This window comes from Pseudorca crassidens, chromosome 4 (genome assembly GCF_039906515.1).
Source record: "Pseudorca crassidens isolate mPseCra1 chromosome 4, mPseCra1.hap1, whole genome shotgun sequence".
NCBI lineage: Eukaryota > Metazoa > Chordata > Mammalia > Artiodactyla > Delphinidae > Pseudorca > Pseudorca crassidens.
Genome location: NC_090299.1, coordinates 3,724,226 through 3,749,774, shown reverse-complemented (window position 1 = coordinate 3,749,774; position 25,549 = coordinate 3,724,226). Strand labels below are relative to the sequence as shown.

At 54.1% G+C, this 25,549-nt stretch overlaps 1 protein-coding gene across 3 annotated transcripts in view; it reads left to right on the top strand.

The window, feature by feature from the left end:
• Positions 1-25,549, top strand: part of SORCS2 (sortilin related VPS10 domain containing receptor 2) — a 485,797-nt gene that overhangs the window by 406,180 nt on the left and 54,068 nt on the right. For all 3 annotated transcript variants that reach the window (XM_067735018.1, XM_067735020.1, XM_067735019.1), the window contains 4 exons: positions 2,951-3,069; positions 5,752-5,841; positions 16,755-16,934; positions 21,731-21,877. In XM_067735018.1, coding sequence (XP_067591119.1) covers positions 2,951-3,069; positions 5,752-5,841; positions 16,755-16,934; positions 21,731-21,877 — 536 coding nt within the window. The remainder of the gene's footprint in view (positions 1-2,950; positions 3,070-5,751; positions 5,842-16,754; positions 16,935-21,730; positions 21,878-25,549) is intronic.

The following is a 25,549-nucleotide window of genomic DNA, read 5'->3' as shown; positions in this document are numbered from 1 at the left end:
TTTCTCTCGGAGTGGAGACCCGGGCAGGGTCACACTTAACCGACAGTGGGAGCTGACAAGTGCAAACAGCTGCCCCCTGGCTGGGCCATACCATGTGGAGCGTAGGTTCAGTGGTGCCGGGCACCGGGGTCCTGGCTGGTGACAGAGGCGCTGGCGTCAGCTCCCTGCCCGCCACGTGCCAGCCACATGAGCCTGGCAGTGACCCTGCACCTCGGCCTCCTTGTCTGTGAAATGGGCCCCATACGTGGTGCTCAGCCTGGGGACGTCGTGTGTCAACCCGTGGTGGGTCCCTTTACCACGTCCAAAGTCCTCGACCCTTCCCCGGACCAGCCCCTGGGCCAGCCCCCGTCCTGCGGGGACGTCACTGTCACTTCAGCGTCACTGACCAGGAGCAGAAAGCTCACGGAGGCTCCAGGCTTTGCCCCAAATCACAGGGTCACGGGCCGGTACGGACCACAGCCCCACCATCCTCCACACACAAATCCCAAAGCGTCCAGGCCACACTCACGGCGAACTGATCCCCAGCAAGGCTCAACTCAGCAGAGGCGGGTGATGTCTCGTGATCCCACCTCCAGCGAGGAGGAACGCCAGGCCTCCATCCTCAACAAGGGGCGTCGTTTTCACCCAGCGATGATTCCGCGCAGCCCACCTTCCCCAGGGGAGGAGGGACCCTGAGCCTAGCAGCTGTGACGTGCACGTGAAGGGCCCCCAGGACGGAGCAGCGTCCCTCCCCCGTCTCCCCTACCTCCAGCCACCCCAGCCCGGGAGCCCTGTTAGAACCCAGTCCAGCCAAGCTAGGTGGTACAGCATCCGGGCCTTTAGGACCCACCCCACTCACTGGCCCCACCTGCCCTCCGGCCAGCCTGAGCTACGGGCCATTCCCCAAGGTCACCTTACACCTGTCCTCGCCCCTGCGGGAAGGCTGCTCTCCATCTGGCCACCTTGAACGTCTTTCTTGGGCTTCCCACCACCTCCTCTGGGCTCCACAGCTCCTGGACTGCCCTGTCACAGCTCCGCACACTCCCCCGGGCCTGGAGCTCCTTGGGGACAGGGCGGGGCCTGATCGATTCACCTCTGTGTCCCCAGTAGAGCCACCAAATGAATAAGCACGTGGCCAGGTGCCAGTCGCCCTGAGCAGATGCTGGGCCCCTGTGCTAACGTGGCAGGACTCTGCCGCCACAATCCGTGCCGTGGACACGAGGACGCTCACTGCCTGTCACACCACGTTGTCACTGTCGGTCCGTCTGCCTCTCCCCAGAGCTGCAGCTGGTGCCGGTTCATGAGAGCCAAGCGTCCCCCTCCCTTCTCAGGCCCGTGGTCAGAAACTTCATCTCGGCAGCTTGAGAATGCCCCCCCCACCGGGGTGGGGCGGTGGTTTACACCAGAGAAATTGGCAAGCTCTGGGAATCGGCATTTCTCCCACTGCACAAACCTTCAGCCCCGTGAAAGGGGGTCTTTGTTTGTCTCGCTGGCAGTAGAGCTGGAACAGGGAGGGATGAGTGAACAAATGAATGAATGCATGCATGCATGCATGAATGAGTGGGCAAGTGAGTAAATGAATGAATGAACGGGTGAGTGAGCAGATGGTCCACTTTGAGTCAGGCCTGGGCTCAACTCCACGGCGTGCCCAGCCAGGCCAGCCCACGACAGGAAATTCAGTGTTGACCACAGGGATTGACCAGGCCATTCAGAGGGGAGATGGAAGTGGTGCAGGAGGGGCCGTGGCACAGCGGTGGCTGACTGCGGTCCCCTAGACGCTCAGGGCAGGTCCTCTGGCCCCCAGCCCCACCCCCGGCACTCTCCATGCTGCCCGGCCACCCAAGGCTGTGGGCAGGACGTGCCCCGAAAGCGCTGACGTCTCTGAGCACCCTGGCTGGGCTCCATTTGGTCCCCGTGGTTAAATGCCACTCCTGCCCAAAAGCGGTAGAGACGAGCTCCCCCAGGGCACAGGCTCCAGGCCTCTGTGCAAGTCCACTGGGGCCCCCAACCCGGGAAGCAGGGCTTGACGTAAGAGCAGCGGCTGCCTGGCAAAACAGGGGTTCAACTTGCTTGATCGTAGATATTTCTAAAGGGATGAAAGTGCTTGTCTAAAGTTAGGGGGGAAAGAACCCCTGAGTCCTACCCACACCCACCCGTTTAAGTTGGAGAGACTCCAGGAGGGTGGGAGGGGTCCCGAGTCGTGATGGGTGCCACGGCCCTGCACTGTTCCTTCCCTGGGTGACCACATGCACCCAGCTTGCCCAGGGAAGGCTGGTGGGTGGGAGATGTGTGTGTGGGGGGGTCTCCTGCCCACCATCTCTCCAGACTGCTCCGAGGTCCCTCTCCCAGACAGAGGATACAGGTGGCCACGGATGTACAGGTGCCGTGCCTACCCCTAAGCCAGGGGCAGAGGGCGCGTGGGACAGAATGTTGACCAAGTCCTGCGCTCACACGGCAGTGCTCCCCTGCACGGCTTTAGCCTGGGGTCAGCAAACGCTTCCCGTCAAGGCCAGCTAGTAAACGGTTTAGCCTGGCTGGCCGTGTGGTCTCTGCTGCCAGTGACTGCCGTTGTATGGTGAAGGCGCCGTGGGTGACGCGTAGACCAGCAGGCACTGCTGTGCTCCAGTGAAACTTCCTCCAGGAAGAGCTGGAGGCAGTCCGGGTGGCCCTGAGGTAGACGAGTCTCCTAACCTGGAAGATGGGACCATCGTTGCATGGTCCTGAGTATTAGAACTCCTCGCAGTAGAGCGCCTGGCACAGAGCTGCCCCCGCTCAGCAGCAGGTGCAATCACAGGGCACACCGTTGAACATTCAGACCCACAAACAAAACCGGCGGCAGTGGTATCGGAACGCGGACCGAGCCAAAAAGGTTCAGCACTTAATCACGTCTGAGGCTGTGTCTGACTCCTTCAGCTGGAGTCTGAGTCTTTGAGATTTCATGCAGCGCGTGGCTGGCTCTTATCTCCTGCAGGTTTTCGGTACGTCACCTGCCCGGTCCACAATTGCTCCGAGAAGACGCTGACAGTGCCGTTCGCGGGCCCCATTGACCACAGCTCTCTGACCGTGCAGGACAATTACATCTTCGTTAAGGTGAGCTTCCTGCTGGGGCTCTTGGAAATCGGCAATAGGTGATGTGGAGTATAAGCCACTTGGGGGAAAATGGAATCACTCAAACAGGAAGCAATAAAATGGCTATGTTACTTTCAAGGGCTACTTAATTCAGTTTCCGCTGCCCCTGTGATGGTGGTGGAAGGCACCCCCCAAACCCCATAAGGCCAAAACACAGGGATGCCACCTGCTCCTCCCTTCTGCCCACCAGGAACTTCCCACAGCCCAGGGTCCCCAAGCCCAAACCCGTTTTGTTCCATCTGGTTCCGGCGACTTTGAAATGATATTCAAGATGTTGTCTCTGCTCATTTCTCTTGGCCACCAGGCATCAGCTATCCACAGCCCAGGGACCAAGCCCTGCTGCCTGTACACACAGGTACTCAGATCACAGTTGGGACCACCATGTGGTCTGACGGTTCAGACACTCCGGGAAGCAGCTGGTCATACCACTTCTTGATTACTTCCACCAACGAGGAGCTCACTCCTTCCAAAACAGCCTACCCCTCTCCTGGATAGCTCAAATCTTTGGAAATGTCATTCCAGTACTGAGACGAAGTGTTTCCTCTACTCTCATCCAGTGACCCCTGCTCTGCCCTCTAGGACCCCATGAGACAAATCCAAAGGCTCCTATGAAGATGGCCCCTTAGGGGCAGCCGCTGGTGTTCTCTCCCCTGAAGGCTCCCCCATCTCAGGGACCTTTCATCACCCCAGGTGCCCTTCTCCACACGCAGAGTGTACCAGGACCTCCTGAGGATTTGGGGGCTGGAACTGGCAGGGTGTGTCACGGCCCCCATTAGAGCAGGCCAGGCAAGAGGCTTCTGCCACCACCGGACCTGATTCCCAGCCCCGCCCCCATTCTCCTTCACCCTCTGCTGATGCCCAGCCCCACGGCTTCCCATCCCTTCTGTGTGTTTGCACCCACTGTTCCCTGGGCGTGGACCACTTGTGCCCCCTTCTCCACCTCCTCCCCCAACACTGTTGTGCACCACCTCCTCCAGGAAGCCTTCCCTGACTTCCACCCTACTTCAGGCCCACAGGTTGCCTCTTCGGAGCGCCCCCAGCTCTGTGCATTCCTTCATCACAGCCAGGCCACACTGTCATCCTTTACTGTTTACCGTAGACCCTGCAGTCCGGTGCGGGTGGGGGCTCCGGGTCTGTCCTCAGCACCGCTGTCTTCCCAGCACCTCCCATTGTGTTTCTGCAAATATCTACCAAGGGTTGGAACAATGACAGCATTGGCTTCTTTGACAACCGTATCTCACGTTGAGTGTTTTCTAAATGTTGTGATTGTCTGGTCTGCCAGCGCCCCAAGCCTGAGACCCCGGGGGCACAGCTGTGGCTGGACAGGTTGGGCTGGTCCTTGTGCAGCAGTAGGCACCATGCACCACGGGGCCCCAGGATGGGGTGCGGGGCTCAGTTAGAGGTGCTGGGAAGGCCTGGCCGAGGGTGGGCCATGGGAGGGGGCTCGGGGAGGATGGAAGATGCCGGATCGGGTGCTGTCGGGAAGCGGGGCCACGCTGTAACTGGGCTGCTCAGTGACCTGGTCTGGAAGGAGGGGGCTCAGGAGGCTGAGCCGTGATGGTGAAGGAGCCGCCCCCGTGCACTCAGCCTGGACGGCGTGCGGTCATCGCTGGCTGGTCTGTGTTCAGATGTGATAACGGCTGGCTCTCAGCTTTGTCACAGAGGCCTGGTCTGCCGCTGGTGACACTGTCTGCGTCCGACGGGGGAAGGCGCAGCCCGCAGTGCATGCCCGGCCGGGGCCAGAGGTCAGGGGCCACTGTGCCCTGTCCAGCTCCTGGCCCACTCCCTCTCCCATCACCCGTTTGCCCCCTTGTTCCTCGTCTTCCCTTCTCACCCCCTCCTCCTTGCTGCTGCCCCAAAGAAGCACATGCTGCTCTTTTCCTGGGTCTTCTATTATATCCCACGAGAGACAAGTTACTCCATCTCTGGGCCTCACTTTTCTCATCTTTAAAATGGAAATGATCACAGGTCGTGGAGTTGTTGGTTTTGATACCGATTAGCTGTTTGGGACAGTGCTGGCCACATGACTGTCTCAGGAGTGTTGCCTCTCGTTTTGTTTCTCTTGCCTCGTGGTCTGGTGGTCATCTTTTGTGGCTTGAGCTTACCTTTGGCCTGTCTCTTCCTCCACTCAGTGGCTCACCAAGTACTCTCCCTAAGAGGAGTTCTGGGGAACAGAATTTTCTTCACCTTGTCTGTAACTCAGATGTAGGGAAGCCAGGTGCTGAGAGAGCATGGGGAAGGAGGTTAGTTCTAACTGAGGGAGGTGGAGGAAGACTTCCCAGAGGTGGGGCATTTGGTGTGGGGCTCTGAAGGATGAATAGGAGTCTTCCCATTTCAGGCAGAGCATGTATAAGCAAAGTAAAAGGGCATTTTCACCAGGATTTGGCTCAACAAGAAACCTAGTCCCGGGCTTCCCTGGTAGCGCAGTGGTTGAGAGTCCGCCTGCCGATGCAGGGGACACGGGTTCGTGCCCCGGTCCGGGAGGATCCCACGTGCCGCGGAGCGGCTGGGCCCGTGAGCCCTGGCCGCTGAGCCTGCGCGTCCGGAGCCTGTGCTCCGCAACGGGCGAGGCCACCACAGTGAGAGGCCCGCGTACTGCAAAAAACTTGTTCCCTAAAAAACTCGTTTTTCCCTTCCTGTTAGGCAACCTCAACAAACCAGACCAAATACTACATCTCTTATCGTCGCCATGAGTTTGTCCCGATGAAGCTGCCGAAGTACGCGTTGCCAAAGGTACGAGTGGGCTCCCCGTCCCGCCGGGCCTGGGCCGGGTGCCGGGCCTGCCCCGACTCGTGGGCTGCAAGGGCTTTTGCACCTTTGCTTGCTGGCGGCCGGGTCAGGATGGGCAAGAGCAAGCTACTGCCCCTCCCCCTGCAGCTACTGCCCCTCCCCCTGCACTCCATCCTCACACGTGCCCAGCTTCATTCTGTCTTAGAGCCTCTGCAATGTTCTTCCCTCTGCCTGGTCTTTCGTTTCCCCAGACTCCTGGACATGTGATGTTTCAGACAAATATCTCTTCCCACTGACCCTCCAGGCTGGTCCAGGCCTCGGTTTCCTGCTCACACTCCACCCTTCTCCTTCCTGACACTCAGGGTGCTGGGAACCCCCTGTTTCCGTCCTGCTTTCAACTAGAGTTTCCAGGGCTGGGGGGCCGTTTCTGTTTTATTCACCTCTGCATTCCAGCTGCCTAGCATTGTGCCTGGTAGATAGTAGGTGTTCAATTAATGCTACTTCCTTCCCCTTGCCTGGCCGACAAAGAAGGGGGACGTGGAGGCTGTCCAGACCCTGCCCCTGCCCTGCCTCAGGGTGAACTCCACAGCCCCCTCCCTACGATATTTTATTCCAACTTTACAGAGGAGGTGGTTGATGTTCAGAAAGGCTGAATATCCCGTCTGAGGTCACACAGCTTGTAAGAAACCAAAGCAGGTTTCAAACCGAGGTCCGAGGCCCAGGCGAGTCTGAGACCAGCCTTCTGCCACATCTCCCTCCAGAGGACGGTCTCCATCCCATGCACATAATTCAGAAGCGCAGACTGAAGCAGCCCTTCTCCCCCACATACTTATCGAGCATGAAATGTAAGCTAGGAACAGACGCTGCAGCTGTGAGTCAGACACCCCGGTTTCCTGCCCTGGCTGGGTTTTCGGAGGAAACAGGCAGAAAGTCAAGCAGACAGACAAATGTGTCAAATAATTGCAAGCTGTGATTTGTACTGAGAAGGAAATGAGAGGCCGAGGCAGACAGTGATGGAGGGTGGGGGAAGCTTCCCTAAAGGGGATGTCTCATCTGAAGCCCAGCGGTTGGGGGAAAGCTGTTCAGGTGTAGGACAGTGCAGGTGCAAAGGCCCTGGGGCAGGAGAGACCTGTCTGGAGGGTGGAGAGGAGGTGAATGCGCTGGCCCCTGCAGGCCCGGGGGCTGTGGCTTGCTGCAAAGGACTTGGATTCAGGAGCTGCTGCTGGGGACATCACAGACCCCTCCTGAGCCAGAAATGGGGAAAGTTCCTGAGACTTTTAAAACCTTTTAAAAGCATCTCTTTAGAAAGAGAAAAGGAAGAGGGGGAAAAAATGGAAAGGAAAGGAAAGAAAGAAAAGAAGGAATCTTAATAAAGTCCCTCCAGTGTTGGCCGAGTAAATAAATGAAAAGCTAATGGTTTCATTTATGACAAGTGCCTTTGGCATCTCTGGAGGGTGGGGGGCCTTTCAGCTTCTGAGAGGCTCTTCCTCTGCCACTGGGGGCCGCAACATCAGCAGCATCCTTTGTCCTAGTGTTGGGGGTGGTGGGTTGAGTGGACCCCTGGGTCTCTCCCTGCTCCCTTCTGGTACTGGGGCCTGGGCAGATGCTGCCCCTTTCCTGGGACGGGGGAGGCTGGGCCAGCGGCCAGGCCATTTCTGAGGGTCTTCTGAGGAGACTGCAGCCACAAGTCATGACCTCTGTGACCTTGAGCCCTGGCTGCACCTCCCTGGTCCGTGGCTGAGACAGCAGTGAGTGTTTCTTGGTCTTTGGGGGGAGGTTTGCAGGAAGCACCACTGTGAGTCCCGCTGCAGGCCCTTGACAGCACGTGCTACCTGCTAGCTTCCCGTTTCTGCAGAAATCAGGGGTCACTGAAAAGAGTCGTGAGGCTGTGATGTTAGTACTGCTCCCGCATCGTAAGTGATGACAGAAACAGACATGCCCCTCCTGCCATCCAGTTTCAAGGGATGACCAGGAACCCACTTATGTCGGTGGCATTTGCATTGACACTGTGTGTCCTCGCTCGGGGGTCCTGCCCAGGACCCAGTGACAGGCAGCGGAGGACCATGCACAAATCAGGCTGCTCTCAGGCATCACCCACCCCCACCCCGAGCCCTGCAGGGTCCTCAAGACCACATTTGGTCTTTGCTGAGAACCTTGCCCATCCAGGGAGCTGGCTACTTCCTCTCCACCAAATTCAGGAGAGCAGCCAGACGCCAGTGTCCCCACCAACAAGGAGAGCTAGCTAATTGAATTCCCTAATCAGATTTGGTTGTTATAAGGTGAATTTGTAACTCCTGCCTGTTTCCTACCCCCAAACCAGCCCCATCTTTTTTTTTTTTTCTTTCATTGCCCAAATAACATCATGGAAACAATAGAAATCAGAGCAGAGGGGAGCTCACCACAGCCTCCCTCCCTCCCTCCCTCCCGAGCCCTGTTTGGTTTCCCTCCATCCTGGGCCCCAAGCCAAGGCGACACTGCTGTAGCTGTATCATTGCAGACACTCTGTCTACAGCCTGGCTTTCACATGACGATGTCTCAGGAGAATTTTTCCCAAATGATACATGATACCCACCTTAAACGACTGCAAAACTTTCAACTCAGGAGACCGTACCTTGTTCAGCGAAGCCAGACTCCTGTTGTTCAGACATTTGGGTTGTTTCCATATTTCATAATTATAAACAGTGCTGCCATGAATATATTTGTGCCCACAGGTATTTCTTTTTTTATTTTCTCAAGTCAGTCTAAGAAAAACTTCTGGACAAAGGATATAAATATTTGTGGAGCTTAGTTGCTTTCTAAAAGGGTTCCACCAGCTAAGTTAGAATAGACCAGTTTCAACACAGCTTTGTCAAATTTTGTGTTGTATCAATTCTATTTTCCTTGTACTTAAAAAGGTATAAAAGGTACCATTCTGCTGTTTGAATTCACCTATCTCTGAAACCTATAATGAGTAAACAGCTTTTATTATATTTGTCAGCAGGCTTTGCTTAAATTGTTTACTTGTAGAGATTTAAAAAAAAATTTACTCATGTTCCCTAACAGGAAAAAAAAATAGGCAAAGGCTATAAACAGACAAAAGAGGGGAAAAATCCAAGTAACTATTGATTATATAAAAATATTCATAAGCATAAAGTAAATGCAAATTTACTTTAAAGTAAAAAATAGTCTTTTATCTGTAATATGTTTACATAAAATAAAATAAAACCCATAAAGTGTAAGAATAAAGGAGGAAGTGACATCAGGGAAGAGGGTGGAGTGGAAAGCACAGGGGTCTGTCTTCTCACTTAGACAACAATCCGCTGTCAGAATCTGCCTGATGTAATTGTTTTGGAACGCCGGAGTCTATTCAAAGGCTTGTAGCTTCCAGGGGAAGGCTTGCACCATAAATCAAGGTTAATATCCACAGTTTTAGCTCTTCCCAAGGAAGCAGCTACCCATCTCCTACTCCTGCCCCCCAGCCGCGTGGCCGGCAGCTCTGTACGTATTCCTAGAGCAGGCACACAGCTTGCCGGAGCCAGGGTGGGCATAGGACCTTGTCCTTAAATATTGGACCTTGCCCCTCAATATTGGGAGTCTGTGCTCTGATTGTTGCTTCTGATCATGCATGCAGACACCCAGGCACACAGCTATTATTGCAGCCACCAGCAGCTGAAGCAGCTTCTAAGGGATTTAAAGGGCCATGTTACCAAGCCAAACTTGGGTCCGCTCGCCCAGGTGCAGCAAAGTCAACCCACTGACACCAGGTTGTGGTGAAGGAAAGTGCGGCGTTTATTGCAGGGCACCAAGCAAGGAGTCCGGGCAGCTAGTGCTCAAAATACCCGAACTCCCTGACAGGTTTCAGGCAAGGTGAGGGAGGGGCATCCCAGGGTGTGTGATCAGCTCGTGCGCAATTCTCGTGATTGATGGTGAGGTAACAGGGCAGTGTCATAGGGATTAACATTATTAATCCTTGGGCACCAGTAGTTCTGGGGCAACGTGCTCACGATCAAGTAGTTAACTCCTCCCATTTGGTGGTGGTATTAGCGTCTGCAAAACAACTCAGAAAATGTGCATCAGATACTATTACCTATGTCCTTTAGAGAGGAGATAAGCAGAGTATATGGAGGAGGGGTCTGTCCTGGGAAGTCCCCACAGGGTCCTGCTCAGTTACAGCCAGAACCTGTTTCCACTGCCACCCCACCTTTATTTTCCTTCCTTTCCTTTTGGGAGCCAACATTTAAGGACTAGGACATTCGAAAGCAACCACACATATGGAGGAATTTAGAAAGTCGCCAAGCATGCCCAGGAAAGAGCTCAGGCTGAGAAAAGACCTGAGGACTCCAGTGTACACCTCAGGCTGATCCCTGGCATGCAGAGAGCCTGCAGCCATAAAATCTAAATAAAAAACTAAAAAAAACAGCAAACCCCGAGGGAGGGAGAGAATCTGATTTCCAGAGTTACCACATTATTAGATTCCAACATCCAGTTTTCAATAACAAAGAAACCGCAAGGCAAAGAAAGAAAGTACAATCCATTCAAAGGGGAGAATACCAGCAGAAGTTGTCTCTGAGAGAGACCAGATGGCAGATCTACTAGACAAAGACTTTAATACAACTGTCTTCAAGATGCTCAGAGAGCTAAAGGAAATGTGGAGAAGGTCAAGAAAACAAAGTACAAACAAATTAGATCTATAGGCATACCTCACTCTGTTGTGCCTTGCAGATATTGTATTTTTTTCCCCACAAATTGTAAGTTTACGGCAACCCTAGCCCTGCGTGGAGCAAGTCTATTGGTGCCATTTTCCCAACAGCATTTGCTCACTTTGTGTCTTTGTGTCACAGTTGGTAAATCTCACAATATTTCACGTTTTTCATGATCACCATATCTGTTATGGTGAGCTCTGATCAGTGATCTTTGAAGTTACTACTATGATTGTTTGGGGCCGACTTAATTGATAAGTGTCATCGTGTGTGTTCTGACTGCTCCTCCAACCGACCATTCCCTCATCTCTCTCCCTCTCCTTGGACCTCCTTATTCCCCGAGATACAGCAACATTGACATTAGGCCAATTAGTACCCTTACAATGGCCTCTAAGTGTCCCAGTGGAAGGAAAAGTCACACTTGTTTCACTTTGTATTAAAACCTAGAAATGATGACGCTTAGTGAGGAAGGCTTGTTGAAAGCCAAGACAGGCCAAAGGCTAGACCTCTTGCACCAAACAGCCAGGTTGTGAATGCAAAGGAAAAGTTCTTGAAAGAAATTAAAAGTGCTACTCCCATGAAAACACAAGTGATAAGAAAGCCTTATCGCTTATATGGAGAAAGTCTGAGTCGTCTGGATAGAAGATCAAATCAGCCACAACATTCCCTTAAACCAAAGCCTAATCAGAGCAAGGCTGTAACTCTCTTCATTCTATGAAGGCTGAGAGAGGTGAGAAACTGCAGAAGAAAGTTTGAAGCCAGCAGGGGTCGGTTCACGAGGTTTAAGGAAAGAAGTGACCTTCATGACATCAAAGTGCGAGGTGAAGCAGCAAGTGCTGGTGCAGAAGCTGCAGAAGGTTATCCAAAGCTCCAGCTAAGATCATTAATGAAGGTGGCTACACTGAACAACAGATTTTCAATGTAGACAACAGCCGCTATTGGAAGAAGATACCATCTAGGACCTTCATAGCTAGAGAGGAGAAGTCAGTGCCTGGCTTCAAAGCTTCAAAGGACAGGCTGACTCTCTTGTTAAGGGCTAATGCAGCTGGTGGCTTTAAGTTGAAGCCAGTACTCATTTACCATGCCCAGAATCTTACAGCTCTTCAGAATTATGCTAAATCTACACTGCCTGTGTTCTGTAGATGGAACAAAGCCTGAATGACAGCACATCTGTTTACGACATGGTTCATTGAATATTTTAGGCCCACTGTTGAGACCTACTGCTCAGAAAAAGATTCCTTTCAAAATATTACTGCTCATTTGACAATGCACCTGTCCACCCAAGAGCTCTAATGGAGACATACAATGAGATTAATGCTGTTTTCATGTCTGCTAACACAATATCCATTCTGCAGCCCATGGATCAAGGGGTAATTTTGACTTTCAAGTCTTCTGATTTAATACATGCATTTCATAAGGCTGTAGCTGCTATAGACAGCGATTCCTCTGACGGATTTGAGCAGTCAATTGAAAACCTTCTGGAAAGGATACACCATCCTAAATGCCAGTAAGAATATTTGTGATTCTTGGGAAGAGGTCAAAGTATCAATATCAACAGGAGTTTGGAAGAAGTTGATTCCAACCCTTATGGATGACTTTGAGGGGCTGAAGACTTCATGGAGAATGTCACTGCAGGTGTGGTGGAAAGAGCAAGAGAACTAGAATTGGAAGTGGGGCCTGAAGATGGGACTGAATTGCTGCAACCTCATGAGAAAACTTTAAGGAATGAGGAGGTGCTACTTATGGATGAGCAAAGAAAGTGCTTTCTTGAGATGGAATCTAGTCCTGGTCTAGGTGCTGTGAAGATTCCTGAAATGACAACGAAGGATTCAGAATATTACATAAACTTAGCTGGTAAAGCAGTGGCAGGGTTTGAGAGGACTGACTCCAATTTTGAAGGAAGTTCTACTGTGGATAAAATGCTATCAAACAGCACTGCTGCCACAGAGAAAGTGTTCATAAAAGGAAGGGTCAGTGGTTGCAGCAAACTTAAGTGTTGTCTTCTTTAAAGAAATTCCCACAGGCACCCCAACCTTCAGCACCCACCACCCTGATCAGTGGGCAGCCAGCAACATTGAGGCAAGACCCCCCACCAGCAAAAAGATTATGACTCACTGAAGGCTCAGGTGATGGTTAGCGTTTTTTAGCAATAAAGTACTTTTTAACTAAGGTGTGTACATTTCGTGAGATACAATGCCATCGTACACTTAATCGACTACAGTATAGTGTAAACATCACTTTGATATACACTGAGAAACCAAAAAATCTGTGTGACTCACTTGATTGTGATAGTTGCTTTATTGTGGTGGTCTGGAACGGAAACCACGGTATCGCCAAGGTATGCCTGTACCAAAAAAATAGATAGAACACACAAATGGAGCCAAAAAGAAATTCTGGAGCTAAAAGGAAAAATAATTGAAATGGAAACTCCACTAGAGAGATCCCAAAACAGATGTGAGCAGACAGAAGAAAGAGTCAGAGAACCTGAAGATAAGACGACTGAAATTACGAAATCTGAGGAACAGAAAGAAAAAAGATTGAAGAAAAGTGAACACCATCTAAGAGACCTGTGGGCCACCATCAAGTGGACCAATACACACATTCCATAACGCGTGTCCCAGAAGGAGAGGAGAGAGAGAAAGGGGCAGAAAAACTATTTGAAAAAATAGTGGCCCAAAACTTCCTTGAAATTGATGAAAGACATGAGTGCAAATATCTTTAAAAGCTTGGTGAGCTCCAAGTAGTATAAACACTAAGAGTTCCACACCAAGACACATCATAATCAAACTGTAGAAAGACAAAGAAAGAATTTGGTGAAGGTGTTCGTTCATTCGCCTGTTCCCTGGAGTTTATGTAAAAATCTATGGGGAAATTTCCCCTATCATGCTTGCTAAAAATGTTTTTAAACTTTCCAAAGTTACTTCTTTAAAATGTTTTCACTACAACTAATGGCATAATGCAAATATATACCATTTCTACCCGCCTACCTCTCCATTCCTCCTTTCCAATCTCACATCTTCATTCCTCAGCGTAACTGTTGTAGGAACTCTTAGAGACATCTCAATATTCGTTTTTCTTCTTCATCTTAGTTTAACAAACCCCAAATTTTAGCTGGTGCATTGCTTCCCAGCTAGGACTATATCTCCCAGCTTCCCTTGCAGCTACATGTGGTTGTTTCTAGAATCTGGTCAGTGAGATTAAGTGGAATTGTCACATCTGGGAGACTTCTCAGAGTTCTCCTTTAAAGGCAAGCCTTTCTCTCCCTCTTTCCTGCCTCCCTCCTGTTGCCTTGCATGTTGACAAGATGGCTGGAGCTCTAGCAATCATCTTGAACCATGAGGACAAGGGCCATATCATGGGACAGTAGAATGGTGACCCAGAAGGAGCCTCTGTCCCTGGTGATTCCAGCTTCCATCCTGGAATGTCTATCTCTGGACCTCTTTTACATTCATGAGAAATGAGTTTCTATCTCATTTGAGTCACTTTTTTCCCCAGTTTCTATTACTTACAATCAAACCTACTTCTACAAACATTGGCAACTCTGGTGTTTCTTTCCACATATTTCTCTAGGCCATATAGCTATACATACATGCAAACACATATACATATGTGTAATTCTTTTAATGTCTTTTGTTTAAAAATGGAGTCAACAAACGTCTCTGCTTCTAACTTTTTACAAAAAGAATAATGTAAAGGCAAATTTAAGAAAAAAATTGCATATTATTTATCACTCTCTAATCAGCAAAGATTTTCAAAAGCCTGTTTCAATGCATGAAGTTAAATGAGCGCCCTCTAGCCCTGCTGGTGGGGAAGGAACGTATACTCTTAGGATGATGATTGAACAACACGTAACAAGAGCTTTAAAAATGTTCCTGCTCTCCGATGCAGCAATTTCCCTTCTTAGATTTATGGTGAGGAAATACAGAGATGCAGAGATCTATGTCTGGGAATGTTTATGACTGTCTTGCACATAATGCTGGAGATGCTGAAAGCTCACCAGTGGGGAAATATTCAATGAAATACGGTACATCCACAAAAGGGAATACCATGCAGTCATAAAAGTGCTGTTTATAAATAATGCTAACGACAGAGGAAAATGCTCCCCATATAATGGGAAAGAGCAAAGCTGCAAACCATACATGAAAAACTATATGAATCCCACTTGGGAAAAAGCCCAGAAGTAAACATTTTTAAATGTTAATGTCAGGTCTCTCTAGGGGTAGCACTACAGGAAGCTTTTGCTCCTCTTACACATTTTTCTTTGTTTCCCGGATTATAGTAAACATTTACCCAGGTGCGGGGGCGGCAAAGTCGGAATTAATACAATAACAGTAAATACTGATTGCTTCTCGTGTGATTAATGCCGGGCACTGCATGAGCTCAGAAACTCGGGCCGATGGAAGGCTTTTCCTGCTGAGGCCGCAGAATGACCAGTATCCCAGTGGACACAGTGCAGCCTGGCCTGGGGCCAAGCATGGAGAAGTAGGAGGGGAGGTGGGCGAGAGAAGCAGAGATGACCTCACTTCCCAGGTTTCACAGGCGTCCCTCAGACGCCCTACCACCCTACTGTCCCATTTCACAGATTGGGACCGCCAGGCCTGTGACCCCTGACTCTGTAACCCCTCCCTGGCTGTGAGCTGCTTGGTCCACCCATGTCTGTGTGTTAGATTTACAGCCACGGACCAACGCCCCGCTCGTGCCGCAGGGTTCCCCCTGGTTTGGAGGTGCATCGCAGGTGTTTCACGGCACTGCCTCCCTTTTCTGCAAAGCCCCTTCTTTTGGCTGCACGGCTCGGGGGGGTGGGTGGGCGCAGGCAGGAGGGGAAGGGGCCTTCACCAGCCTGTGCCCTGCCCAGGCGGCCTCTTCTTCTCAGGATCGAAGGTCTTGCTTGGCTGCACAGAATAGGGACCCCATCTGCTATTAGAGAAAGAGAAACATTTCCTGTCTCTGTGCCCTAACATCAGGTGAGAAATGCAAAAGGAAGTGTACCCCCAAACTGCGCCACCTGCAGTGGGCGGGACGGAGGGTGGTAGCCAGCCCCCTCCCTCCGCCATCCATCTTCAGCTCCTGGATCTTGGCAGCTCTACTGCCAGAGGGGCAATAAAAGTCTCGGAGTGATAGAAGGCAAACAGTAGGGGCTGCAGAAGAGCTCCTTATGGCTTTGAAATGGGCCTGTTCGGATGCCTTTTCACGCGCCTCCCATGCAGTAGTTGGTGCCGGCTGGGAATGAAAAGGAAAACGAGAAACTAGGGTTAGCCCTGGGTTTCTTCTTCTCCCTTTTTATTCATTTTTTTTTTTTTTAATTCTGAATTGTAAAATCTGGCGCTGACACCCCGGACGGCTGCCCGGCCCACTCAGGAGCTGCCCGACCTTCTGGTCCAGGTGGACCCCAGGCTCGGGGCCTTGGCCTTGGCTGCTCAGGCCAGCCCCCTTCCTGCCTACTGGCCAGGCGCCCGCCCTCGGCTCCCATAGGGCCCTGGGCAGCCCAGTGCCCTGGGGGAGGGGGCCTTGTTGGCTGTGTGCCTGGCGGGGGCCAGGGGTGACGGTGGCCTGGCCAGGGGGAGCTGTGGGCAAAGGGCAGCTCCCGTAGCAGGCCGGTGATGCAGTCCTGGGCGTGAGTCTGGAGTGAATTAATCCATCCCTCCCACCAGTGTACGTTCCCAGAGGGCAGAGGCCAGCGGGGCTCCCTGGTGTAGCCCTGGGCCTAGAACAGTGCCTGGCACACAGTAGGCTCTTAATGAATACGTGTTGAATGAATGAACGGACAGACGACGGGCTTGATCCTCGGGATGGGAGGGGGAGGGGCCCGGGAGGAGACGCCTCCGCGCCTCCCAGAGGTGATGGTCTGGGCTGCATTCTGACGGTCTGGGGGTGCGTGGAGCAAAGCTCCCCCTCCTCGCTGTAGGGGCAGATGGGAGGAAGTGTCACTGCGCCCCACCCAGTATAGAGGGTGGGAACGTCAACCCCATTTCGGAGGTGAGAAAACGGAGGCCCAGGGAGGTAAAGGGACTTGGCCAAGGTCATAGAGCTGAGAGGGCAGAGCCAGGATGAGAATCTAGGTCAGCCTGACTCCAAGAGGGGTGTGGCCAAGCCCCTCACCCCCGCCAGGCCTGAGGCCTGCCCCGCCCCCCAGGCCTGCTCACCCCTCCCCCCATTCCCCCTCCCCCCCAGGCCAGCTTCCCTCTCCCGCGTGGGCCCCCAGCCCGCCTCTGACCCCGGCTCCTCCGCCGTCCCCAGGATCTGCAGGTCATCAGCACAGACGAGAGCCAGGTGTTCGTGGCCGTGCAGGAGTGGTACCAGACCGACACCTACAACCTCTACCAGTCGGACCCGCGCGGCGTACGCTACTCGCTGGTGCTGGGGGACGTGCGCAGCTCGCGGCAGGCGGAGGAGAGCGTGGTCATCGACATCCTCGAGGTGGGACCCTCAGTGCGGGCTGTGGTGGGCCAGGTGGCACCCCTGTCCCGGCTTCCCCCCCCTCCCCCGGCTTCCCTCCCCTCCCCACCTCCACTGCTCCAACCCGGGGACCTCCCAAAATTCTGTCAAGGGGCAAATATTTTAGGCTTCGCCGGTCAAAAGGGTACTACGCAGGTACTTTTAGAACAGGAGAGAAAACTTGCTCTTTCTGATGAAATTCAAGTAACAGTAATGGAGTACCGTGTGATACAGGTCTGCTAATGAGAAGAATGGAATTTGGGGGAGATAACATTCTGCTGAGTTGGGGTTCAGGTTGTGGTCCCCATCATCGACTCGATCACCATCTGTTATCTGTTCAGGGCTCCTGCCCTGAACGCCACTGCATGAAACAGGCAGGTGACAGAAGCTGGGACCCTCCCCTGTCCATCTCCGGCCTCGCGGCCTCCCCGGCCCCAGCCCTGGTCTCCTTGTCCCTCCCCTCTGTGTATCCCATGTCCGTCTGGCTGTCTCTCGCTCCCTCTGTCTCTCGCTTGGCCCTGCAGCTCCTCTCTCTGAGGCTGGGGGTTGAGGCCTCCCCGCCTGCAGTCCTCAGACCTCCCTGTGCCCTCCCTGGGGCCCCACCCCTATCTGTGTCCCATTTAAGCCGCTTGCTCTTGTCACGTGACACCGAGGGGTGGATCAGAGGCTCCGAACTGGGGCTTCCGGCTCCCACGCTGGGCTCCCTCCCGCGAGAAAACACCCACGCACCGTCCTGTACTTGGATTCCGTGAATGTCAATCCCTCACCCACGGTGGACCCAGCCTGGACCTGGCCTTTCACGGTCACCTCCTCTGTTCTTGTCCACACCAGAGCCGGGGAGGGGGTCCCTCAGCCGCTTTACAGGTAAGGAACCCGAGGCTCAGACAGGGCAAGCCACCTGCCCAGGTAGACCAGAAGTCAGCGAAAAACCAGAAGTGGCCCAGGTCTGTCGGTCCAAGCTCCATCCATCCTCCTGGCCAGCATTCCCTCGGTAGGTCATTCACCCTTAAATTCCTCCCTCATGCCCTGCCCTCAGGGAGCCCCCAGCCAGTGGGCTTACCTGCAGGGGCCGTGTGTTCTCGTAGTAAACGCCAGTGGCGGTCCTGCCAGGCTCTGCTGTCCCTGCGGAGCTGGGGAGGGTGTCCCGTGGGTGGCGAGCTGAGCCTTGGGCATCAGTGCGTGTCAACCCGGGTGGGAGGCGTCCTCCTGGACAGAGCCAGGGCTGCAGCCTTCCTCCTTGAGTTGTCAACAGCTGAGCAGAACCGAGGGAGTAATGAATGTAATCATTTGTTTACAATGAGAGCCCATTTGTCAGGGTTTACTTCCCGAGCTGGACAGCCTGGGGCTCACTGCTGCTTGCTGAAAGTTACGCACAGGACAGGCGTGTAATCGACACGTAAGGAGGGCACCTCGGGTGGGAACGTCCACGGCCCACTGCGGATAGCCGGTACCCCCTGTACCGCACACCAGGCTCCAGGCCCTACCCCCGGGACACAGGGAGGAGCAGACCACCTGTCACAGGGCTCCGGACTCTACAGGAAGACCAGCTCCCACCTGGTGTGTCAGCCTCTAGAAGACACCATGAGGAAGTCAGGGAGTACTTCCTGGAGGAAGGGGTGCAGACCGAATTGAGGCTGAGCAGAAGTTAGCCAGCTGAGGAGCCAGGGAACAGTGATTCACACCAAAGACCAGGCAGTGAGAGGCCGTGGGGATGGGAGGGAGTTCACAGTGGTCAGATCCAAAGCTGGGCCCCCTCGCAAGTGACTGTGCTTCTCTGAAATCCACTTAATGGGGATCACAGGTAGTGGTTACAAGCACAACTCCGGAGCCCCACTGCCGGGGTTCAAATCCCAGTTCTGGTATGTGTTTGCTGTGTGACCTTAGGCACATTACTTAACCACTCTGTGCTTCAGTGTCCCCATTGTGAAATGAGGACGACAGTAGTACCTTCCTCAGAGGGTTGCTGTGTGAATTCGAGGCCTCTGTTTCCGTTAAACACATACAGCAGCACCTGGTGCCAACTCAGTGCTTGGCAGGCTCTCGACAGTTTTCACTGCAGGTGCCTTTTCTGTGGATTCGAGATAGTGCATGGGAAGGGCCTGGCCTAGAGGTTCTACACATGCCCCAATTCCATTACTGTCATGGTTATCGTTCATCCGATGTCAGATCCAGGAAAAATGTCTTATCCCAGACGTCACGGGCAAATACTGACCCGAGAGGCCTGGGCTTTCAAGGGCCTGTGAGCTCTGACCTCTGCAGGATGAGTCCTGGTTCCAGACAAGGTGGCACCCCTTTTCTGAGGGCCTCTTTGTGTTGGAGCTTGGGTGAGGAAGGGGGTTGAGGGGGCTTCCAGTCTCGTGCCCTGACCCTGAGGAACCCTGGCCACAGCTGGGAGACGGTCACTGTAGTGGGCTGAACGGGGGCCCCCGAAAGCTACAGCCACAGCGAATCCCTGGAACCTGTGACCGTGAGTTTATATGGAAAAAGGATCTTTGCAGCTGTCATTAACTGAAGGATCTTGAGATGAGCTCACGCTGGACCCTAAACCAATGACAAGCGTCCTGGTAAGAATCAGAAAATGAGACACAGACACACAGGAAAGAGGGCCCTGTGAGACGGAGCAGAGAGTGGGGTGATGTGGCCACAGCCCAGGAACACCTGCAACCCCTTGAAGCTGGAAGACACGAGGAAGGATCCTCCCTGAGAGACCAGAGGGAGGGCAGCCCTGCCAACGCCTTGGTTTTGGACCTCTGACCTCCAGACTGTGAGAGAACAAATTTCTGTTGTTTTAAGCCACCCGCCCCCCCCTCCCCGCCACCCGTTTGTGATGCTTTTGTGACGGCAGCCCCCAGGAAGTGAGCACAGCTATGACGGGGGCGGTTATGTGACGTGGGCACATCCATGCCGGAAGCCAGTGCTCAGCTGATCACACCCTCCCCAGGGAAACAGAGTGTACTTCCTGGCCCTTGACATTGGCCAACAGGGCGGCCTGTTACTACCTCTTCTGGGATGGGAGGGTCCATGTTATTTGCTGCTGAGTGTTTTCACGGAGACCAGTCGGGATATAAAAGAGCGCTTTCCAAATAAAGCAAGCCATCACTGGGCAAATCAGCAACGTGTCTGCCCCTAGGACATCAGGGGAGGCATCTAGACTCAGCACGGAGCAGGCCAGATGCCCGCCCCGTGGTGATGCCTCAGGTGAGCCAGAGACAGAGTGATGTCACCATGAGTGAGAGGAGGGGCTGCGGTCCTCCTGCCCCTGGGGCTGTCCCCCAGAAGGACCATCCCCTAGTCCTCGTCTGTGGAGGTGAGGGCCACACCCCTGGTCTCCAGCCCAGAGAGAAGCATCCTAGCAGAAGACACAGGCAAAGGGGGATTGAGGTTATAGCAATCGGCAGATGGGAAGATTTTCCAGAATTCTCCATGGGGCCCACTGCAATCCCTAGGGTCCTCACATGTGGAAGGAAGGGCAGAAAAACACACAGAATCGTGGAAGAATGGCCAGGGAGATGCTGTACCGCTGGCTTTGAAGAAGCAGGAGGGGCCACAAACCAAGCACCCCAGCACCCCAGACACGGGGAAAGACAAGGACACGCGTCTCCCCCGGAGACTCCAGTTGCTTTCAGCCCGACGGGACCCGTGTTGGACTTCCGGCCTCCAGAGCTATAGCATGATCAACGTGTGTAGTTTAAGCCCCTCTGCCTGTTACCTGTTGTAGCGGCCACAGGAGGTTCATACACAGTTCACTGAGCGTCCGAACCTCTGGGATCCGCCCTGGCCTGCTCCCCACCTGTCAGACACTTGGCATTGAGGCTTAGGAAAGCACCAACCTCCTGGAGTCTGAGAATTTAATGAGACGGTACATTAACTCCCTCGCCCGCCACGTAGAAGGCACTTAACAACTGTGTAATATCACTCTTACCCTAAGCATCACACTTGGCCGTGGAACTTCAGGTAAATCCCACAACTCAGCCTCAGCTGCCTTGGCTTCATGCTCCTTATAGAGCAGCAAAAGCTGCTTCGGGCACACGGGGGCTCCGAGGAGCTCAGGCCACCCCAGCGGGCCTCGGTGACTGGGTCCAAGTCTTCCATGCCCAAGGAACTTGCCGAGAAAGTTCATTTCTGTGGAACCAGGAGGTTGCACAACTGGGAATTGCTGATATCTGACCCTTTCTTGTGCGCGAACTCAGTAACCGATGATGGGATGTGTGTGGTCACTGCCCTGGGCCCCTCAAGAAACCCTGAGAAAGGGGGCACAGGGAACTTCGACCCCCATCCAGGGCAGGCTGGGGCCGGCACGGACCCCGTCCTCACAGTCTGGCATCTGCGTGTGGCATCTGCGTGTGGGGCTGAGCTGAGGCAGTCCCCGGATGAAAGCCCAGAGCGACTCCATGGGTCCAGGCCCTGTGGGTCCACTGGGAGGGAGGCGAGGGGCTAGGGCTCTGAATCACGTGCTCCGGCTAAAGACAGCGTGACCGAAATGCACAGGCACCTCGGGGACCAGGGCTCTGCTCGCCGTCCGACAGCCGGTCTGGACCTGGGAGGACAGCTCAGTGCTGTGAAATGCACTTGGAATTTGGGGTCAGACAGTACCTGCTCCCAGGCAAAGCTCAGGCCAGCGTCGCTGGCCCCTTTTCCCCCGCAGACCCGCTTGCCTCCAGGGTGTATAGCCAGCTTCAGCTCTGGGCTGTTCTTGGGGTGAAGTGAGGCCGTGCACACAGAGCTCTTAGCAAGGGGCTGGGCAGGCTTTTGCCATCCTTCCTGTACTTCTGTCCCAGGTCCGAGGGGTGAAAGGAGTCTTTCTGGCGAACCAAAAAGTCGACGGGAAGGTGGTGACGCTTATAACCTACAGCAAGGGCCGAGACTGGGATTACCTGAGGCCTCCCAGCACGGACATGAACGGGAAACCAACCAACTGCAAGCCTGTAAGTGCCCTGCTCACTGCATACACCTTCCCCGGGGTGGGCACTAGACGTTACCTCAGGACCCAGGGGTCGGAGATGCTGATGTCTGAGAAGGGCCATCTGGGAGACATGAACCACCTATTTCTCTGGGTGTGGTGGAGAGGGCCACATGGAACTCCTTGCTTTACAGAAGAGTTAACTGGAAGTCAGAGAGGGGAGTGTATCAGTCAGCTCCTGCCACAACAGTGCTGTGTAACAAGCCGCCCCAAACGGCAATCACTCTTCTCGAGATCTGTGAGAGGCTGGGCTCGTTCATGCACCTGGGGGTTGGTCGATTTAGGAAGGGATCTAGTATCCTCCTTCTGGGACCAGCCCATGCACATTGTCAGGCAACAACAGGGGTGCAAGAGAGTGAGCAGAAACATTGCAAGAACACTGCAAGCCTGCTTATGCATCTGTTAAGCCCTGTTGGCCAATGTCAAGGGCCAGAAGGTACACTCTGTGGAAGTGGGGGGGCTGGATAAGTGAGGGGGAGCCAGGACACAGCCCAAATTTCATGAGCCCTAAGCCAGTCCAGCTATTCCATGGGTGCCTTTCTACGTGAATATGAGTATAGGCTGCCCCAGTGTCTTCACTGCCTTGGGGGTGGAGAGGGCTGGAATGCCCTTTTCTTCTTATTCAGTAAACTCCTACTGACACCTGAAAACCCTGTCTAGATGTCGCCTCCACTGAGAAGGCTTCACTGGGCACACTTACTTCTATTTCCCCCTGGCTTCAACCGGAAGCCCCTCACAGTCAAGGACCCCCACCCATTGCTGTGCCTCTGTAACTGAAAGAATAACAGTGCCTATTTCACAGGGATAGTCATTCAACAAACACGTAAGGGGACCTACTATGTGCAAAGCACTGTTCTGGGTGTTGGGAATATATCAGCACACTAAACAGCAAACAATCCTGCCCTCCTGAGATCTGCCTGGATCTCTGCAGGGCCCCTGAAGATGGTAGGCACCCTGCCTGGACAGCCACTGACCACCCGCCGGGGCCGGGGTGGGGCTCTGTGCTCTCCGGGCAGAGCCTCGGCCTGGGCAGTGTCAGTCCCTCGCTCCCTGGCCTCACCGACCAGGGGCCTGCGCTCGGCCGCTACGCAAGCCCCCCTCCCGCTAATAACGGGATAATAACACCTGTCGACCACCGGGGAGCATTAATCACCTGCCCCTTGTGAAATCTCTTCTGAGAAAAAAATTGCTGGGAAAGGGCTCATTTTTGTATCATCATCGACAAAGTTAAGCCATGTTAATCTGTCAAAGCAAGTTCTCGCCAAGAATAGATTCTTGTCTGCCATTATGCAGCTCAGCGAGGAGATAACCTTTCAAGATTTATGTCCCAGCCTTGAAATAATAAAAGTAGGGGTCGGCTGGTAAGTGCGTGGCTGCAGGCAGGCACGCAGAGAGCCCGACGAGCACAGTGGACAGAGGACAAGTATCGGGACACCCAGCTGGGCGCAAAACCCAGAAATCGATCGCAGCCTTGGCTCCGAGGCCATCACGCTGTGTGTGCAGACCTGGCAGCCGCGGCTGGGGGCGTGCCGGCTGGGCCAGCGTGGCCCTTCTCCTGGGTCTCTTCTCTGTGTCCACTCAGCCACGCAGCCTCCAACTGCACAGGGCAAGCTACACTTGAGGGTTTATTTCTCATCAGAAATGTGATTCCTGCTTATTGCCAAATACTTGGAAAAAGCAGAAATGTACAGAAAGGGGTGTAAGTTACACCTGTAACCACGTCACCCAGAAGTAATGGTCCTCGGGCATTTTTCTGGTCCATCCTTCGGCTCACAGTCACGTTCAGAAGTCCTCTTTGGGATCCTGACACGTGTCTGATTTCTGAGTCTTCCATTTTTCTCTTAACTCTGGGTCGTGAAGGTTTTCCCGGGCCATTTGACCAGCTCTCTGGCTGGGGAGCTTTCCTGCCAGTGACAGGGAATAGATGAGTGTGGATCAGACCTGTTTTAGGGTGAGAAATGGCCCTTGGAAGACGGTTTTGCATCTGTTGACATCTGGACTCAGAAGGAAAACCCATTCGTGTTGCTGCCCGTGGTAACGCTTCTCAGCCTCCAGGCTGAGCCGAGCAGTGGGGCGTCCGGCAGGGGCGGCTGGCGGTGTGGCCCTCCAGCCCTCCAGCAGTCTTTGCCACACGCCCCTTGAGAGCACCAGCCGGCCCCTGCATGTAGAGGGGCCGAGAAGGGGGAGCCTTGGGACGGTGTGGGCCTCCCAGCTCGGTCCGCGTCACATCCACCCAAGCGCTGCAGGTACCCGGGCCACCCCACCAGGACGAGGCATTCAGCACCGACTCCCTGGGCGCCAGCCTGTCCTTGAGGTCTTCCCACCCTTGGCCTGGGTGTCCTCGGGGGACCCTGCCGTGTCTGACCGTACACCCCGAGAGCAGCCTGGCACGCGATGCTTCCCGTCCCGTCACGTGTGCAGGTGCCCAGCGCCCTGGGGGTCGGCCTCTCCAGCCCTGCCTGGCCTTCCAAGCCCTTTATCAGCTCAGCTCAGTGGGCTGGGCCTTGCGTCCGCTTGTCAGATACCAGCAGAGCACCCGCTACAGCTCCAGGACCGGCTGGAAGGCATCTGTGTGGCCCTCCACGGCGCCAAAGAGGACTGCAGCTCTGTCTGTGGGCCGCTGCCGACCGCAGGGAACCCTGAGGAGTGTTCCACTTCTAGCTCCAACAGGCGACCGGCAGTCAGGACAGAGCAGCAGTGGGCTGGGGAGCGGGAGGGGCAGCCAGGTTCTATGAGCCACGGCCTCAGACTTCCTCTGTTCACTGCACGCAGAGACAGGGATATTGTGTGCACAGCGCATCAGGGAATGTGGAAAAGGCCGGTTGCGGCCTGGGCAGACCAGCCCAGAAGCTTGGCCACTCCAGGCCCCACCTGGCCCCCCGGGACCTCTGGGGCACCAGAGCGGGGCCATGCCTGGGCCGGACCTTCTCAGCCCGGGAGCATGCCAGTGGGACACAGGAGGGCGGGCCACGTCCCTGCCGAGGGTCCTGTTCCTCCTGACGTAGAGCTTCCTTCTGCAGGTAGAGACTTGGCCCTGCTCAGAGAGGTCATGGGCACCCCTCCCCCTGGACACGCCCTCCCCGTTACTGCCTGGTGGTTGGATGGGCGAGGGGGCCGAAGGGTGTCACCACAGGTATTAGGTCACCAACCTGCTTGTCAGCTGTAAGAGACCAAGAGAAATCCAGAAGGGGGGACAGCTTAACCTTCCACAGGGGGTCAAGTTTGTCCCGTTCAATCTAGGTGTTCCTGGATGGGGACTCTCCTCCGCGGTGATTCTGTGACCGGGCTCCCCCCGCCATGGGGCCCTGCCATCTTCAGCCTGGGGCTCCCGGCTGCCCCGGGGAGGGTCTCTAGCCCAACCAAGTCTGCTTCAGAAGGGGGCCTCTTTCAGCTCATTTTGCCCCCTCTTATTTTGTTTGTTTTTGGTAGCTTGACTGAGGTACCAGTCACATCCCATATAATTCACCCATTTAGGTGCGCAATTCAGTGGTTTCTAGTATCTTCACGAGCTGTGCAACCAGCCCCGTAGTCCATTTTAGACCATTTTCATCCCCTCAGAAGGAAACCCTGTACCCTTTAGTCACCACCCCCCATCTCCCATCCCACCCCCTGCCCTGAGCAACCACTAATCCACTTT